This window comes from Heterodontus francisci, chromosome 41, assembly GCF_036365525.1.
Source record: "Heterodontus francisci isolate sHetFra1 chromosome 41, sHetFra1.hap1, whole genome shotgun sequence".
NCBI lineage: Eukaryota > Metazoa > Chordata > Chondrichthyes > Heterodontiformes > Heterodontidae > Heterodontus > Heterodontus francisci.
In genome coordinates this window covers 35,908,715-35,927,286 of record NC_090411.1, presented here as the reverse complement: position 1 = coordinate 35,927,286, position 18,572 = coordinate 35,908,715, and the positions used below count along the sequence as shown (strand labels likewise).

The 18,572-nt window shown below is 42.8% G+C and overlaps 1 protein-coding gene across 3 annotated transcripts in view; it reads left to right on the top strand.

Moving 5' to 3' along the window:
* LOC137353488 (CCR4-NOT transcription complex subunit 3-like) overlaps positions 1 to 16,169 on the top strand; it is a 100,800-nt gene extending 84,631 nt beyond the window's left edge. For 2 of the 3 annotated variants that reach the window (XM_068019817.1, XM_068019815.1), the window contains exons 16-20: positions 7,323 to 7,425; positions 9,801 to 9,999; positions 11,231 to 11,363; positions 14,136 to 14,261; positions 15,736 to 16,169. In XM_068019817.1, the coding sequence (XP_067875918.1) occupies positions 7,323 to 7,425; positions 9,801 to 9,999; positions 11,231 to 11,363; positions 14,136 to 14,261; positions 15,736 to 15,855 (681 nt within the window). In that variant the 3' untranslated portion in view covers positions 15,856 to 16,169. The remainder of the gene's footprint in view (positions 1 to 7,322; positions 7,426 to 9,800; positions 10,000 to 11,230; positions 11,364 to 14,135; positions 14,262 to 15,735) is intronic. The other variant, XM_068019816.1, reaches the window with a different exon arrangement.
* The last annotated feature ends 2,403 nt before the right edge of the window (positions 16,170 to 18,572 follow it).

Here is an 18,572-nt window from a genome sequence, read left to right as displayed (position 1 = left end):
ACCAATTACATTTTTCATCTACATTGTGATTTGTTAAATTGTACACTTAAAATGTGTATAATTTGATGTTGAATGATAAGGTGAGAGAAATGAACTTGTGCAACTAACTGCCACTAATAAATCTACTGCATTAAACACTTGTATGGTTTCTGAGACTGAGGGTCTCTGGCAATTCACACTTTTGACTTGGTTAATGAATTGCAGCTCTATAGGGATGAAATTTATAGCTTTTACATGGGTTCCACTGGGGCCACTCAACTCCAAACCTCATTACAGCCTTGGTCCAAACATGGACAAAAGAGGTGAATTGTAGAGGTGAGGTGAGAGTGACTGTCCTTGACTTCAAGGCTCATTCGACCAAATGTGGCATCGAGGAGCCCTAGCAAAATCATTCAATGGGAAAGTCCCAGGACATTGTAATAGGAGTTCCTCAGGATATTGTTCGAGGCCCAACCATCTTCAGCTGTTTTAACAATGACCTTCCCTCCAACATAAGGGTGTAGGCTGATGATTGCACAGCGTTCAGTACCATTCACAGCCCCTCAGATACTGAAGCAGTCCATGCTCGCATGCAGTAAGACCTGAACAACATTCAGGGTTGGGCTGATAAGTGGCAAGTAACATTTACACAAATACCAGGCAATGAAAATCTTCGAGAGAGTCTAACCATTTCCCCTTGACATTCAATGGCATTAACACATATTGAATTCCCCACCCTCCACCATCAACATCCTTGAGGCAGGGGGGGTGGGGTCCACCATTGACCAGAAACTTAACTAGGCCAGCCATATAAATAGTGTGGCTACAAGAGCACGTCAGAAGCTGGGAATTTTGCACCGAGTAACTCTTCTGCCTCCCCAAAGCCTGTCCGCCATCTACAAGACACAAGTTCAGAGCATGATGGATCATAAACATAAGAAATAGGAGCAGGAATAGGCCATTCGACCCATCAAGCCTGCTCTGCCATTCAAGACCATGGCTGATCTGATCGTGGCCTCAACTCCATGTTCATGCCTGCCTGTCCCCCATAACCCTTGACTTCCTTAGTCATAGAGAGATACAGCACTGAAACAGGCCCTTCGGCCCATCGAGTGTGTGCCGACCATCAGCCACCCATTTATACTAATCCTACATTAATCCCATATTCCCTACCACATCCCCACCTTCCCTCAATTCTACTACCACCTACCTACACTAGGGGCAATTTACTATGGCCAATTTACCTATCAACCTGCAAGTCTTTGGCTGTGGGAGGAAACTGGAGCACCCGGCGGAAACCCACATGGTCACAGGGAGAACTTGCAAACTCCGCACAGGCAGTACCCAGAACTGAACCCGGGTCTCTGGAGCTGTGAGGCTGTGGTGCTAACCACTGTGCCGCCCGTTTCAGCTTTAATATATGCTATTGGAACCGGAATTACCGAGGTTGCTGGCACCAGACTTGCCCTCCAATAGATCCTCGTTAAAGGATTTAAAATGTACTGATTCCAATTACAGGGCCTCGTAAGAGTCCTGTATTATTTTTCGTCACTACCTCCCCGAGTCAGGAGTGGGTAATTTGCGCGCCTGCTGCTTTGTTGATCAAAAATCTGTCTAACTCAGCCTTGAATATATTCAACGGGGATAGTCTCAGTGCAAAAGGCTTAAAGGGGGTGGAATTCTTAAAATGCATACAGGAGAGCTTTTTGAGCCAGTACGTAGAAAGTCCTTGAAGGGAAGGGGCAGTACTGGACCTAATCCTAGGGAATGAAGCTGGACAAGTGATCGAAGTGTCATTGGGGGAGCATTTCAGGGATAGTGACCATAACTCTAAGATTTAAGGTAGTTATAGAAAAGGACAAAGATGGACTGGAAATTAAAGGTACTGAATTGGGGGACGGCTGATTTCAATCTGATAAAACAGGATCTGGCCAAAGTGGACTGGGAACAGCTATTTGTAGGAAAGTCCATATCAGACCAGTGGGAGTCATTCAAAGAGGAAATAGTGAGAGTTCAGAGCCAACATGTACCCGTTAAGGTGAAGGGTAGGACCAACAAGTCCAGGGAACCCTGGATGTCAAGGGATAAGGAGGATTGGATCAGGAGAAAAAAAGGCTTATGGCAGTTTCAGAGCACTGAAAACATTGGAGGGATTAGAGAATTATAGAAAATGTAGGGGGTACTTAAAGTAATTAGGAGAGGGAAGAGGGGACATGAAAAAACACTGGCAGGCAAGATAAAGGAAAATCCTACGGCATTTTATAAGTATATTAAGGGCAAGAGGATAACCAGGGAAAGAGTAGGGCCCATTAGGGACCAAAGTGGCAATGTGTGTGTGGAGCCGGAGGACATAGGTGAGGTTTTAAATTATTACTTTTCAGCTGTGTTCACTATGGAGAAGAACGATGTAGGTGTAGAGATCAGGGAGGGGGATTGTGATATACTTGAACGTATTAGCATTGAAACGGAGGAAGTATTAGCTGTTTTAGCGGGCTTAAAAGTAGATAAGTCCCCAGGCCCAGATGAGATGTAACCTCGGCAGTTCTATGAAGCAAGGGAGGAGATAGCAGGGGCTCTGACACTAATTTTCACATCCTCTTTGGTCACAGGAGAGGTACCAGAGGATTGAGGGACAGTGCATGTGGTACCATTATTCAAGAAGGGTAGTGGGGATAAATGGGATTAGAATAGTTAGGTGCTTGATGGCATGCACAGATACGATGGGGCTGTTTCTGTGCTGTATGACTCTGACTATGATGCGGGGAAACATCCTTCCAGCATTTTCCTGGTCAAGACCCCCTCAGAATCATATGTGCTTCAATAAGGTTACCTCTCATCTAAATTCCAATGAGCATAGGCCCAACCTGCTCAACCATTCCTCCTAAGACAGCCCCTTCATCCCAGGAGTCGGCCGAGTGAACCTTCTCTGAACTGCTTCCAATATAAGTAAATAAGGAAACCCAAACTATATGCAGTACTGTAGGTGTGGTTTCACCGACAGCCTGTACAGTTGTAGCAAGACTTCCCTACTTTTATACTCCATCCCCTTTGCAATAAGGCCAACAATCCATTTGCCTTCCTAATTACTTGATGTATCTGCATGTTAACTTATTGTAATTCACATATGAGGATACCCAGATCCCTCTAACACAGCATTCTGTAGTGCCTCTCCATTTAAATATTTTGCTTTTCTATTCTTCCTACCAAAGTGGATAACCTCACATTTTCCCACATTATACTCCCTTGCCAAATTTTTACCCACTCTTAACCTATCTATATCCCTTGCAGACTCTGTCCTCCTCGCAACTTGCTTTCCCATCTATCTTTGTATTGTCAGCAAATTTGGCTACAGTATGCTCTGCCCCTTCATCCAAATCATTAATATAGATTGTAAATAGTTGAGGCTGCAGTACTGATCCCTTGACATCCCATTACAGTTTACCTGAAAATAACCCATTTATCCTGACTCTCTTTTCCCCCCCCCCCCACCATTAGTTTGCCAATCCTCTATCCATGCTGTTATCTTGTGCAATAACCTTTTATGTGGCACCTTATTGAATTCCTTTTAGAAATCAAAATACTCTACATAGAATCGTGGAATGGTTACAGCCCCATTCGGCCCATAATGCCCATGTTAGATCTCTGCAAGAGCAACTCAGCTAGTCCCACTTCCCCACCTTTCCCCGTAGCCCTGCAGATCGTTTCTCTTCAGATAATTATCCAGTTCTGTTTTGAAAGCCTCCACAATTGAATCCGCCTTCACCATACTCAGGCGGTGCATTCTAGATCCTAAACACTCGTTGTGGGTTTCCCTTTATCCACCATGCTTGTTACATCCTCAAAGAACTGTAAAATTTGTCAAACATGATTTCCGTTTATAGAACCTTGTTGACTCTGCTTGATTGTATTTCGATTTTCTACATGTCCTGCTACTCAGTGATGGATTCTAGCATTTTCCCGATGACAGATGTTAGGCTAACTGGTCAGTAGTTTCCTGCTTTCTGTCTGTCTCTCTTTTCTTGAATGATGGTATTACATTGCGGTTTTCCAGTCCACTAGAACCTTTCTAGAGTCTAGGAAATTTTGGACGATTATAGCCAATGCATCCACTATCTCTACAGCCACTTCTTTTAAGACCCTAGGATGCAGGCCTCAAGTCCAGGGAACTTGTCAGCATTTACTCCCATTAGTTTTACTAGTACTTTTTTTCTAGTGATTGTGATTATTTTAAGTTCCTCCCTCCCTTTTGTCCCCTGATTTTCTACTGTGAAAACAAATACAAAATATTTGTTCAAAATCTCTACCATTTCCTTGGTTCTCATTAATTCCCCACTCTCATCCTCTTAGGGGCCAATTTTTACTTTAGCTGCTCGCTTCCTTTTTATCCATTTGTAGAAGCTCTTGCTGTCTGTTTTTATATTTCTTGTTACTTTACTTTCATATTTTAATATCTCCCTCTTTAGTCATTTTTGTTGGTTTCTACAATTTCCTCAATCATCTGGTCTATCACTGATCTTTGCAGAATTGTACGCCTTTGCTTCAATTTGATACCATCATTAACTTCCTTAGTTAGCCACAGATGGTTCATCCTTCCCATAGAGTCGTTCTTCTCAATGGAATATACCTTTGTTGAGAGAAATTAAATATCTCCACAGTGGCGCAGTGGTTAGCACCGCAGCCTCACAGCTCCAGTGACCCGGGTTCAATTCTGGGTACTGCCTGTGTGGAGTTTGCAAGTTCTCCCTGTGTCTGCGTGGGTTTTCTCCGGGTGCTCCGGTTTCCTCCCACATGCCAAAGACTTGCAGGTTGATAGGTAAATTGGCCATTATAAATTGCCCCTAGTATAGGTAGGTGGTAGGGAAATATAGGGACAGGTGGGGATGTGGTAGGAATATGGGATTAGTGTAGGATTAGTATAAATGGGTGGTTGATGGTCGGCACAGACTCGGTGGGCCGAAGGGCCTGTTTCAGTGCTGTATCTCTAAACTAAACTAAAATGTCTGCTCATCTATTGTCTTACCATTGAACCTATTTCCCAGTCCACTGCAGCCAACTCTAGCTTCATGCCTTTGTAATTGCCTTTATTTAAGACACTTTCTTCACTTGCCTGGATAAATGCAGCTCCAGCAAATCTTGACACTGTCCAGGACAAAGCAACCTGCGTGATGGTCACCCAATCCACCACCTTAAACATTCACTCACTCCACCACCAGCACACCGTGGCTGCAATGTGTACTAGCTACAAGATGCACTGCAGCAACTCGTCGAGGCTTCTTCGACAGCTGCTTCCAAACATGTGACCTCTACCACCTAGAAGGAGCAGCAGACGCATTGGAACACCACCATCTGCAAGTTGCACCATCCTGACTTGGAACTATATTACCGTTCCTTCACTGTCACTGGGTAAAAATCCTGGAACTCCCTCCCTAACAGCTCTCTGGGTGTATCTACCCTACATGAACTGCAGCTCACCACCACCTTCTTGAGGGCAATTCGGGTTGGGCAATAAATGCTGGCCATGCCAGCTATGCTCACATCCCATGAATGAATTAAAACAAAAAGTGTGTGCTGCTACACTGAACGCTCCAGTGCATGCAATGACTAAAACCTTTGAAAGTTCTGGAAAAAAAGCCCAAGTATCTTTCAGAAACTGGCTGGCCAGCCTGGCACAGATTTTCTGAATGCTGAGAATCTTCGATTGATTCACAGTACAATTTTTATCATTCCGTAACGTTGACTGTTAGGCATTGCTGACGTTGACAGATGTACCAAGAGAAGAATTTGATCTGTACATGAGTACTTTCCTACATATGTAGGAACAATCGTCAGGAAGAATCTTATCATAATTCCCTTGTATAATTTTGGCAAGTAGCACTTCCTAGAATACCTGTTAGCTAACCTTGTAATTGCAGATGTAATCTCTACAGGCGCAGAAAGAAATTTCAGCGTCTTGTGCTATAACATAATTTTGTTCAGTCATCACTTAATGGCATACTGACAGACACATGTAAAATAAATCTTTAGATTAATCAAATTTCTGGTTACGTAATAAGCCCAGGGTTTCTGCATAATTTCACCCCATTTTTCTGGGAACTATGGTCCCTGACAGAGGCAGGCTTTACCTAGTGATGCAGCATCATCGAAAACATTGCTCAAATTCAACATCAAACCCTGTTTTAATGTTTCATTTCATACCAGCCCATACGATGGACGTCATTTCTGCCTTTGCATGTTGGATTCTTTTCTCCGTTTTTCTTCCCCCAACCTCAGTAGAAGAACAAAGTTTGTTTTGTTTCTGGACTCCCAAAGTTTGTTTTCTTTGCTGTTACCACAAATCTCTGAAGTACTGATCGGGGTGCAATATCTTTGTATTTTGTTGTGGTATAATCCTCTTACTGAGGGTCTTCTCAAGCTTGATGGAGTTACCAGCCGAACTTTTGAACCAGGTAGTTTTACAGGTTCGCTTTGCTGCTTTTGGGAGGGGGGGTGCTGTAAATAAAAAAAAACACTGGCAGTGGTTTTTGTTTGAAAGGCTAAGGACTGTTGATTAGAATGTTGTGGTGTGTTAGGTCATAATCTGTACATCAGTGAGGGTTGCAGTTTGAAGGTAAACTCCAGTTCATGCCCAACTTGCTACTAATTCAGAGTGGGGGTTCTTCCTAATGGTTTGTTTCACTTTTTTTCTGTAGGGAATGTTTGTACATCTGTTTTGTTTGAATTTTTTTCTTCTAACTTGTCCCCCTCTTTCCAGCCCCTGCCCCTTCACTTTTCCTAGTGCTTGTTCTGATCTTGCTGGCTTCATTCTCTGCTCTCCTTTCCTGTGAGTGTTCCTGGGCGCTTGAGGATTGTGCACTAGCGTTCCTTGCATTCTTCACCTCTGCAAACTGCCAAATTTCAGTGACATTTAACTCTGACATTGTTACATTGTTAGGCATGTATTTAAAGGCTTTTATCACCAACACTTGGCTTGATTGAGTTGGTAGCACTTTCACCTGAGTAAGAAGATTGTAGGTTCAGGTTCCACTGTGGAACTTGAGTGTATAATCTAGGCTGACACTCCAGTGCAGTACTAAGAGAAAGCTGCATTGTCAGAGATACCATCTTTTAAATGGTCATTTGGACATAAAAGATCCCATGGCACAGTTCAAAGACCAGCTGATATTTTCTCCCTCAGCTAATGGCACAAAGATCAGATTGATTGATCTTGGGATCATGCTGTGTCCAGAAAATCACTTTAAGAACACTTAAAACTAGTCATTGTATGTGAGACACTTTGAAATGTTTAAAACCTTTTAAGTCTTTGTCCTTCATTTCTTTTAATGTTTTAATTTCTGCACATACAGCAGGCTCCAGAGACTCTGAGCTCTTTAAAAAGTATGGCGGAACGAGCAGCTGTGAGTGCAGGATTGGAAGAGCAAGTCCAGTCTTTGCATTTGAATGAGAGGGGTGAGTAGCTGCCTATCAGCAGTCCTCTGAAAGGGGCAGTGAAATCTCTAATGTCATTCTTATCTGTGTTATGCTGGAATCGGGTTATCAAAGGTTTTTGCCTTCAGCTAAACATCAAGGATTTAGTTCCTGTGCTGAGTCAATTGGCCATGTCCAGGGACAGGAATGGGGTGCAATAATTGGCTTCAGCACAATGGGCTACGGTGGGGGCTGGAAATGGACCAGAGTTCAATCCTTGATTCCTGTCAAATAGGCCCTCATGGATGTTTGGTGAGGACCCGCAAGCCCAGGCTGTACCCCAGCGGGGGTCAAGGTTTTCAGGAGAGGAAGAGGAGAGGAAACTGAAAACATAGTACCTGTGCAGAGTATCCAAAGTCACGGGCTATATGTTAGGAGCTGTCTGGAGTAACATCTGTCTGTAATCCACAGGAAAATGATGGGCTAAGAGATCCAGTGTAACTTATCATGGTCTAATTGAGGGGAATAAATAGCTGAGAAATTCCTGGGCAGCCCTGCTATACCCAGGCCACTGTTTGGTTACCTTAGTATACAACCTGTTGTTTCCACCGTCCTACTGATGCTGCAAGTCCAGCTGTCTAGATTTTAAAGAGTGAATATTCATTTTTAACTGTGAAATGCACCGTGGACCAGGGCAGCCTGCATTCATCTGAGCCTATAGGATTTGCAGGGAACTGACATGGGCAAACAGGTGAGCTGCTGGTTTGGAGGAATGGCCCGCTCTTGTTGCTATGTCTGTTGCCCTCTTTCTATTTGGAACATTCCCAAACATACATTTTGCTAAAGGTCAAATGTCAAAAGATGGTAAGTAATACCCAACACCCAAAAATATGCAATAATTTGAACAATGCAATGTAAAAATCCAGCGGAGCTAGCACTTCACTGTTGCCATTGTGAGAACTGTGCAATAGGCAAGTCATTAAATTCCCACACAATGGCTTCCTGGACTCTGCTGTTGGCTGAGGCACAGGGCAGATGATTGACCCTTCACAGGGTGGCTGAATGGGATCCAGGGTGCATTTAGCTGCTCTCTTGCATCTCGTAGTGGCCATTATTTATAATCTACATTAACGACTTGGATGAAGGGACTGAAGGTATGGTTGCTAAGTTTGCAGATGATACAAAGATAAGTAGGAAGGTAAGTTGTCAAGAAGACCTAACAAATCTACAAAGGGATATAGATAGGTTGTGCGTGAGCAAAAATTTGGCAGATGGAGTATAATATGGGAAAATGTGAACTCGCCCACTTTGGCAGGAAGAATAGAAAAGCAGAATATTATTTAGATGGAGAGAGACTGCAGAACTCTATGGTACAGAGGGGTCTGGGTGTCCTGGTACATGAATCACAAAATTTGGTATGCAGGTACAGCAACTGATTAAGAAGGCACATGGAATGTTTTGTTGCAAGGGGAATAGAATATAAAAGTAGGGAAGTTTTTGCTACAGCTGTGCAGGACCTTGGTGAGACCACATCTGGAGTACTGTGTACAGTTTTGGTCTCCTAACCTAAGGATAAAATTGCATTAGAAGCAGTTCAGAGAAGGTTCACTTGACTGATTCCTGGGATGAAGGGGTTATCTTATGAGGAAAGGATGAACAGGTTGGGCCCATACCCATTGGAATTTAGAAGAATGAGAGGTGATCTTATTGAAATATAAGATCCTGAGGGGATTTGACAGGGTGGATGAGAGGATGTTTCCACTTATGGACAAGTCTAGAACTGGAGGACATGATTTAAAAATAAAGGATCTCCTATTTAAGATGGAGATGAAGAGAAATTTTCTGAGGCTTGTTAGTCTGTGGAATTCACTTCCTCAGAGCAGTGGAGGCTGAGTTAGATTCTTGATAGATAAGGGAGTTATGGGGAACAGACGGGAAAGTGGAGTGAAGGCCACATTCAGATCAGCCATGGTCTTATTGAATTGGGGAGTTGGCTCAAGGGGCCAAATGACTTACTCCTCCTAAGTTGTGTGTCATTGGTATGTTCATATTTCAAAAGCAGTTTTGTTAGAAGCTTGGAGCCCCTAAGATGGGGAGCAGCTTGTGTAGTGTAGGAATTATTTAAACAATTGTCTGCTAATTGCTTGGACAATTAATTGGTAATTGACATCAATGAATAGATTTGATTTCTTTTTCTATGATGCGACAGCTGATTATTTGTTTGGTTAAGTTTGAGAGATGTGGTCTCTTGCACTCAAAGAACTCCTTACTGATATATCTGACACCTCTTGATCTGACTGGGTCCTAGTCATTGGTGCATCCTGGGGGTAGGGTGAAGATACTGTGCAGGCCTTAAATAGTTAAAGTCTGTTCTGTTTAAAATCTGTGTTAAAAGTGGTGGGGTTTTTTCCCCCCAGATCTCTTCAGCACCCCATCTTCGCAGAGCAACTCGATGACGTCTAATGTTCCACAAACAACAGAAGTTCACCTTCAGCCTATGCTGGGTGTGTGCCCACTGAGCCCAGTGCATCTTTCTAAGGACCAAGAATACCAGCTGCACATGGTGGAATCAGCTTGGCTTCATATGCCTCACCCGTCAGATTCTGAGAGGATACGGTCAGTAGCAGCTCGTGGTGGAAAAAGCTGAATCTAGGGAATAAACAATAAAATGAGCTTATCAGATGAACATCCAGTTAGATACGATGGGTTTCCGAGTTAATTGAACAGGGCTTTTCAAACAGTGAATCTACTGCATTTGTACTGTAGACCCCTGATAAATCAGTCTATTTCTATGTAATGGTTTACAAGGAGGCTACTGTAAGTTATTCCCGGTATTACAGTAAAATCAGTAGATAACTGAGAAATGGACACATCTGATGTCTACAAATTCTATTCCAATGGCTGCATTTAAGAGCCTATAAATCTAAACCTTCACAATGTGGCTTTGCTTTTTAAAAAAAACTTTGCTGTTCAGCAAATGATATGTAATTAATGCATGAACAGGAAAGATGCACAGGTAAAGGCATCTAAACATCCCAGTGATCACCCTTTCCTGCTGAGTGCTGATCCGACCAAGTCAGGTGTGGCTCCAGGAATATCGTTTAATGGTGACCACTGGCACAGTTGGTGTCTTGGGTACTAGAGGTGATTAAGGGATTCCCATTTTCAGAGTCCTTGGTTAGCTGGGGTGAGGCTATGCTGCTGTTGTTTTGTCTCTATTTGGATTATTAGGGAGGTGATTATGGGAGAGGCAGGGTTTGTTTTAAAGTCTAGTATTAAGATGTTGTACGCATGTTGTGGGATTTCAGCTGTTCTTGTGGTTGGTGTTGATTTGTAATTCATTTGGCCTCCTTTCTTTGTCTCGTTTCCATGATGAAGTTATTTAGTTCACTGACCTGATTAGCTGTGGGTATAGTGAGGAAAGTGTGTTTGGCTGTGAGGAACTGGAATCTTTGTGTCAGTGGATTGGTTGGCTTTTGTCTGTACTGAAGACTGCATGCCAGTTAGCACCTTCATGCTGTAGTTATTGTAGGTCTTTGTTTTTGTATTCCAGAGCTGGAACAGGTCAGAGCAGGATACAGAAAGGCAGTGTGCCTCCCTATTTAACATTGTGAAACATTAATAGACTTTGGCTCTCGTCTTGTGCCATGGCCATGATCCCAGGATTCTGACAGTCTCACTCCAAGTTAGACTGTTAAGTTTATGGTATTACTGAAAATGGATTGGGTTTTTTGCCCAATGAAGTAATTTTAAAAAATATTTTTACTACAGAAATGTTAATGAATCAGTTCCAAGATTTCTCATTGTATAAAAGCATTTGAATTTGTTTTCTGTTTTTTCCCCACAGACACTACCTCCCACGCAATCCATGTCCCACACCGCCTTATCACCATCAGATTCCCCCAGTCCATTCGGACACTCTGGAGTTCTACCAGCGGTTGTCCACTGAAACTCTTTTCTTCATCTTTTACTACCTAGAGGTGGGTATTAGTCTGAGCAGTGTTGACCATGCTATAACAGGCAGCCAAACAGCATTGCTCAGGTTTCCCATTGGCACCATGAATTGGGTTTGTGCTTGGGTAAAACAGAAATTGGGCTCTGACTTCGCAGCAGCTTGAGGGAATTCCATGCTGCTAGATCCCGTTTATTGGTAATTTCACATTCCCACAGTCATTTTGTATTCAAATAGTCTGCTCTCGTGCTCTTACTCACAAAAGGGATGAATGTCTGTTGCCAGAGCTTTAACACTGACCCTTTGACCTCTACCCTGGGCTAGGTTATTAAATCAACCTGATTAAAGTCTGTTTGGTCATTTCAGGATGTGTAATGCCCCCATAGTTGATGGACTTGCCATTACTTATTACCCAGCCTTACATGTGAAAAGTGGGCATTTCGAGGGCTCAGAGGAAATCCTGTACCATGTTCCATTTACTTCGAAATAAGTCCCTTCCTTTGAAAAGCGAAAGAAATAAAGTTAGGGAAAAGGAATAAAAGTAGTCAATCTCCAAGATTGAGAGAGCTGGCATGGAGTCTGTATATCGAATGTGTGTCCCACAGTTCTGCCCCCACATGTTGCATTCCAGGCATCTACAATCTGTCAGGAAGAATTCCTCGTCTCAATGACTTGTCTGTTCTTTGTGGTCCTCTAATTCAGACTGTGCTATAAATTAGCAAAAGGCACTAAATGTTAATGTCTTGCAGCTGCAAACATCTGGTGTGCCTGCACTGAAGACTTGTTATATATCCCAAATCCTGTGTTTCAAACACAACTCAGTGCTTTTACTGCAATGAATTAGTGCAGTTAGTTCTATGTAAATATGAAGCTGTTTTACAAAACATTTCAGCAACAGCAGGGAGCAGTGTTTTATGGTCTCAATTTAAAAATTGACCTGCACAGCTGATACCCTTTCACTTCTGCTGGATAAGTAGTGTGTTCTGTGGCACACGGTCTCTACATCAACAGCTCATGACATATTGCTGTTTGAATTCTAAAAGGCATTTTAAAAGCTTGAATTTTTTTTTTGTCAGCTTTCTACAATCGCCATCCTGAAAGCACTTTGCTGAGAATAGTTCCACAGGGCGTGACTGTCTTGTACGTTGCCCAAGTGTCCTTGTGTCCTTTCACTATGCGTCTTGATCGGCGGTGAGAATGGCTATTCAACCATGAAGGCATCACAGCTGAAACCAGTCTACTGACTCAGCATTTGTATACATTGTGTTGCAGTTCAGCAGTAGTGGCTAGAGGGGAGCTGGATTTCCTGCACGCCCCCAGCCCCCACCTTATTCCAGTGGCTATGGCCAGGTGTAGCAACCACCCCCCCCCCCCCCCACCACCCACCCCACCATTGCAAGGCCAAGGATCAGCCAACTCAACTCAAAACAGAGATTGTATCTGGTCTGTATTGCTCAGATTGTTGTACTAACCCACAATTATTTTGAAATAATTATATTTGGAGGCTCAGTAATAGTGGAAGGAGATTAAGATCTATTTTAATGCTGATTTTTTTCATTCTTGAAATGTGATTTGGTGCATTCTTCATTTGACTGTATAGTTTATCAACTATTTAATGAAAAGCAATTCCTCAAATGTATTCTAGAATGATTTTAATTCTGGTAATGGATAAAGGATTTCCATGATGGCTTTTGGAAAATCTAACTGAGCCTTACAGAGCAGGAAGGATGCAGGTTCAATCCTTGGTTCAATGTTGAGTTAGTTTAGTTTAGAGATACAGCACTGAAACAGGCCCTTCGGCCCACCGAGTCTGTGCTGACCATCAACCACCCGTTTATACTAATCCTACACTAATCCCAGATTCCTACCACATCCCCACCTGCCCCTATATTTCCCTACCAACTACCTATACTAGGGGCAATTTATAATGGCCAATTTACCTACCAACCTGCAAGTTTTTTGGGAGGAAACCGGAGCACCCGGAGAAAACCCACGCAGACACAGGGAGAACTTGCAAACTCCACACAGGCAGTACCCAGAATTGAACCCGGGTCACTGGAGCTGTGAGGCTGCGGTGCTAACCACTGCGCCACTGTTAAAACAGATGCTCATGTCTTAGAATTGGTAACCCTAGGTGTTGGGAGGGGGAATAACCAGCTGCTGATCATTGTTCATTAACCTCATTGGGAATGGTCTGTAGATGTCAGATGATTTAGGCTAATGTGATGCCCTCACTGGTTCAATAACCTAATGACACTTGGGTGAGGTATGGGAGGACCCATCACCTATGGAATTGTACCTTCAGGAGGGGAGGCAGAGAGGAAAAAATTGTTTCCAAATAATCTTCCAAAAGGTTGACCATGGTAAGTAGGCTAGCAACTAGAGAATCTGGTATTGTTCTCCTCAGGGCAGAGAAAGTTAAGGGGAGATTTAAGAGTAGACAGGGAGAAACTGTTACCAGTGGCAGGAGGGTCCATAGCCAGCGAACACCAATTTATGGTAATTGGCAAAAGAAACAGAGGGGTGATGAGAATTATTCTTAGGAGTTGTGATCTGGAATGCACTGCCTGACAGGGCAGTGGATACAGATTCAATAGTAACTTTCAAAACTGAATTGGATAAATACTTGAAGTGGAAATTTGCAGGACTATGGGGAAAGAGCAGGGGAGTGGGACTAATTGAGAGCACTTTCAAAACATCTGGCACAGGCATGATAGCAGAATGTCCTTCTCCTGTGTTGTATCATTCTATGAACTGATGCAACTCTGCTTTCAGCAACCTTTTTATTTCCTTTTGCTAGGGAACCAAGTCCCAGTATTTAGCTGCTAAAGCTTTGAAGAAGCAGTCGTGGCGATTCCACACCAAGTACATGATGTGGTTCCAGAGACACGAAGAGCCAAAAACTATCACAGACGAATATGAACAGGTATGGATCTGCTCCGGGTTCTCAGTCTGCTGATAGAACCAGCCAGTTATTCTGTTGGGGCTGGTATGTGGGAGTCCTGGGATAAAACCTGAATGTGCTTCAGATAATTTGGCCTCTAACAGATTCTTGTGAGCAAAGCTGGCTCGTTTCTCTGCAGAAAATTGTACTTTTAATGATTCCTTGCATCCTTTAACCCATTTCTTTAAACTTCAGTTATGTGGAGAGGTTAGAGAAGCTGGGGTTGTTCTTGGAGCAATGAAGGTTAAGGGGAGATTTAATAGAGGTGTTCAAAATTGAGGGATTTTGATAGTAAATAGGGAGAAAGTGTTTCCACTGGCAGACTGGTCAATAACCAGGGAACACAGGTTTTTTTTTTGGCCAAAAGCCCTGAGGGGTGGTGTAATGAGGGGAATTTCTTTTAAGCTGCAAATTATGATCTGGATTGCACTTCCTGAACGGGTAGTGGAAGATTCAATAGCAACTTTCAAAAGGAGAATTGTATAAATACTCGAAGAGGAAACATTTGCAGGGCTGTGGGGAAAGAGTAGGGCGAATGGGACTGATTGGAGCCGGCACAGGCATGGTAGGCTGAATGGGCTCCTTCTGTGCTGTTTGATTCTATGATTCTACTCATTTGCACATCCTGTGCCATTTCTCGAACCACTGTCATCACCTGTGTGAGTTGGAGGCTGTAGTCTGAGGTCTAGTGGATCAGGTTGTTGAAAATTTGCGTAATTAGTCCAGTGACCAACAAAGGCAATTTTTGTGCCTTCAGGAGTGGATGATGCAGGGTTTCATTCAGAATGTGGTGTGTCCGAGACAGCTTGCTTAGCTGCTTCTCGAATTTGTTTTCCTATCATTTTTTTCCATCTAAATGTCATCCTCACATTTTGATTTTCCTCTACTGTAAGACCTTTGAGTGTAATATTATTTCATGGTATTAATCTCTCTATCCCAGTCCTCACGTTACCTGTATCCCTCCTGTTCCCACCATTCACTGAAATTTTCTCGTGCTAATAGGGCTGGAGTTTGCACTTAGTATAATAGGTTAGATAATGCCTGTCCTGAGCAGTATGGATAAGCAATGCAATGATGGTGTGAAACCACCCAGCAACTGGCCGTGGTATTAGGAGAGATGTGGGTTATGAGATAATATAGTAGTGAGGTGCGGATTCTATGATGTATGTTATTGTGTGTGTTGGAATTGTTTCCAGTGACCTCTGGATGATGGGCATAAGGTGACACTTGCTTGAATCCATTGCCTGATGCCGAACTTCTGAGCAACAAGGATGGGAGTGGGGTAACCTCGTCACACATTGGTGACCAGTGAATTAGGATTGTTTTAATATTGAACATAGTTGGTCAGGACGGGTTGTGCAACAAACGGGACAAGTGAAAATTCAAACCCTGATGCATCTCACAGAAAATGTCTCTGTAAACTGATGCCATTGTACAGATGTTTACATCTTACTAGGCTTTTTTTCTGACCCAACAGGGAACATACATTTACTTTGACTATGAGAAATGGGGCCAGAGAAAGAAAGAAGGCTTCACATTCGAGTACAGATACTTGGAGGACAGGGACCTGCAGTAACCAGGACGTGTACATCCTGTGTCAGGGTGGGGTTCTGTTCCCCGTGCTGCTGATTGACCCACAGTAACCCAGAGTCGGGCTCACAGTCTGAACACACACAATTGTTCTTGGAAGAGAGCTTTCGTTTAGAGACCTTGTACAATTTTGAGGAAAAAAAGAAAGGAAAAAGAAATCAGAAATGTTGTACATCATGTATTTTGTTCTAACCTGTGCATAAGATATTGTATTGGAAAATACTTTGTCAGGAATCTGTACAGTTCTGCGTTTAAAAAGCAGTTAGTGCTTGTATGAAAAAATAAAACATTTTTCATGTATGTTTGTGGCTGTTTATTTAGTGCCGGGGTTGGAGCTTCCTTGTTTTATTGGCCGTTCGAGTTGTCCACTTGTTAGACTCTAAGATGGACTTTGTGTTTCACTGTGGGCCATGTAAACCTGCATACAAGCATATAATGTATAAGATCGTGGGTTAGGGCTTCCATCTATCTCGCTTCTCGCTAGATGTTTGCTAGTACATTGTTCTCTGTTCTCACTTCAGGCACCACATTCCAGTCTGCTCTGCTTCTCCATCGCTGTGATACTGGAATAAAACTCCTGCTCCATCTGCAGCCTTGCCTCCAGCTGATTTCCAAGTCTCCTGTTCCACTGACAATCCCACTGGGCTTTTTCTCATCTTATGGTAGTGAAATTTGCAGTAAAATCAGGAGTCAGGAAAGCAGCTATATAAATATCTTCACACTAGGGGAATGGCCTGCTCACAGGTTAGCAAGGGGTTGCTGGATCTATTATCTTGGAGAGTTGGTGTTGAGTATATTCAAGACAGCGATTGTTACGTTTTTGGATATTAAGGGAATTGAGGGATATGGGGATAGTGTGAGAAGGTGGAGCTGAGGTAGATCATCAGCCATGATCTTATTGAATGGTGGAGAAGACTCAAGGTTGTGTGTCCTACTCCTATTTGTTATATCGAAACTACGCCACTAGAAACTAGAGAGAAAGTGATATACAGCATGAATGTCCACTCCCACTGCATTTAGATCCATGCTGGCACAGGTTTAGCCTTGCCATCTGAGTTTTTTTGGTGTTTTCATACAACCTGATACCTGAAAATGGTACGGATTGATGCAGTACTGCATTCGATTCCCCAGACTGCAGAAATGGTCTCTTTGCTATTCACTTTATCAAAGTCCTTTTAAAATGTTAAAACTTTTACTAAATTTCCGCCTTCTCTGCTCCAGTGCAAATTGTACCTCGAGTCTGTCTCCCAGGCCAGTGTATTATCCTGGTGACCCTATTTGCTCTATGGCTTTAAATGTCCTTTCTTAAATGTGGCACCAAAGCTGCATGCAGTTTGCAACTATATGCTTAAGTATGATTGCTTTATGTTTTGTATAAATATATCTTTTTGTGTGCTGCCCCTTTAAAACCAAAATGCTGTTGGTCATTTCATGCTCTGTCTACCTGTCAGTGTATAACCCCAGTACTTGTTTTCTCAATGTATCACTTCACGGTTAAGCATGCTAAATTGTATCTGCCGATTGCCTGCCCATTCCATTGACCTGTCTTGTACAAGCTTCCTCGCCAAACCCTTTATCTCTTGTGTTAGCAAATTTGTGATTGTGTACACAGATGATTTGGTCTTAGGAAGCACAGAGAACCGAAGTGGGCTTCTAAGAGCACCACTTGCAACACCTTCAATCTGAGTAACAATCATTTATCCAAATCTTATTTTCTGACACTGTACTATCCTGATGTAAATAGTGTCTGACATTTCTTTGCTCCCAATCTACTTATTCCAGTCAAACCTGTTTCATCCACGGACCGTGAATTACAGCCTATTGCAGACTCAGACACCATCAACTTGAAAGACACTGCTTCCTTCCCTTACCTCTGAACACGCATTACATGCTGTTTGTATTTATTACCTTTAGTGCCCTTTCTTGATATTAATTCATTTTAAAGGTGGTAACTGATCTGTTTTATTAAAACTGTTCTCTCATTTTCCAGGCTCAGTTAAGCATTTTCATTGCTTGCAAACCTATAACAATGGTTTTTCTGTTTTCGATCCTGTTGAGTAGTCAGCAGGGTAACAAGGTAACTCTTTATTACTCAAATACAAAAACAAAATACTGTGGATGCTGGAAATCTGAAATGACAATGGAAAATGCTGGAACTACTGAGCAGGTCAGGCAGCATCTATAGGGAGAGAAGCAGTTAACGTTTCAGGCCCATGGCCTTTTCATCAGTTGATGTAAGGCCAAAAATCTGAAACGTTAATACTTTCTCTCTGCAGATGTTGCCCGACCTGAGTATTTCTAGCATTTTCTGTTTTAAAAGCACTTTCTTTCTTCCCATTTCACCTGCTATTAGATTAGAAGTTTGGTGTGATTAAGTTGTGAATTTGGGGAATATTTCTGGAGTTCTACCACGCCTGGTGCTGAGAGAGAAAGGATTATCTGTGTGTGAAATAAATCATCCCTGGTATTCTCGACAGGAATTCCTGTCCTGCTGATTTATTGTGATGCTGTCAGGGCTCCCTACATCTCAACCTGAAGAGGGCAGTTGGAAAGAGCTCCTGGACTTGAGGTTGAGTGCTGGAAGGCAGCTGAAGCTTTGCCCTAAGTTAATTGGGATTGATGACAGCCGGTATTTCTTCACAGCATCACCCCAGTGTGTCTGTTCATTGATTCTGATTAATGGAACAATTCAAGGGATTGGGG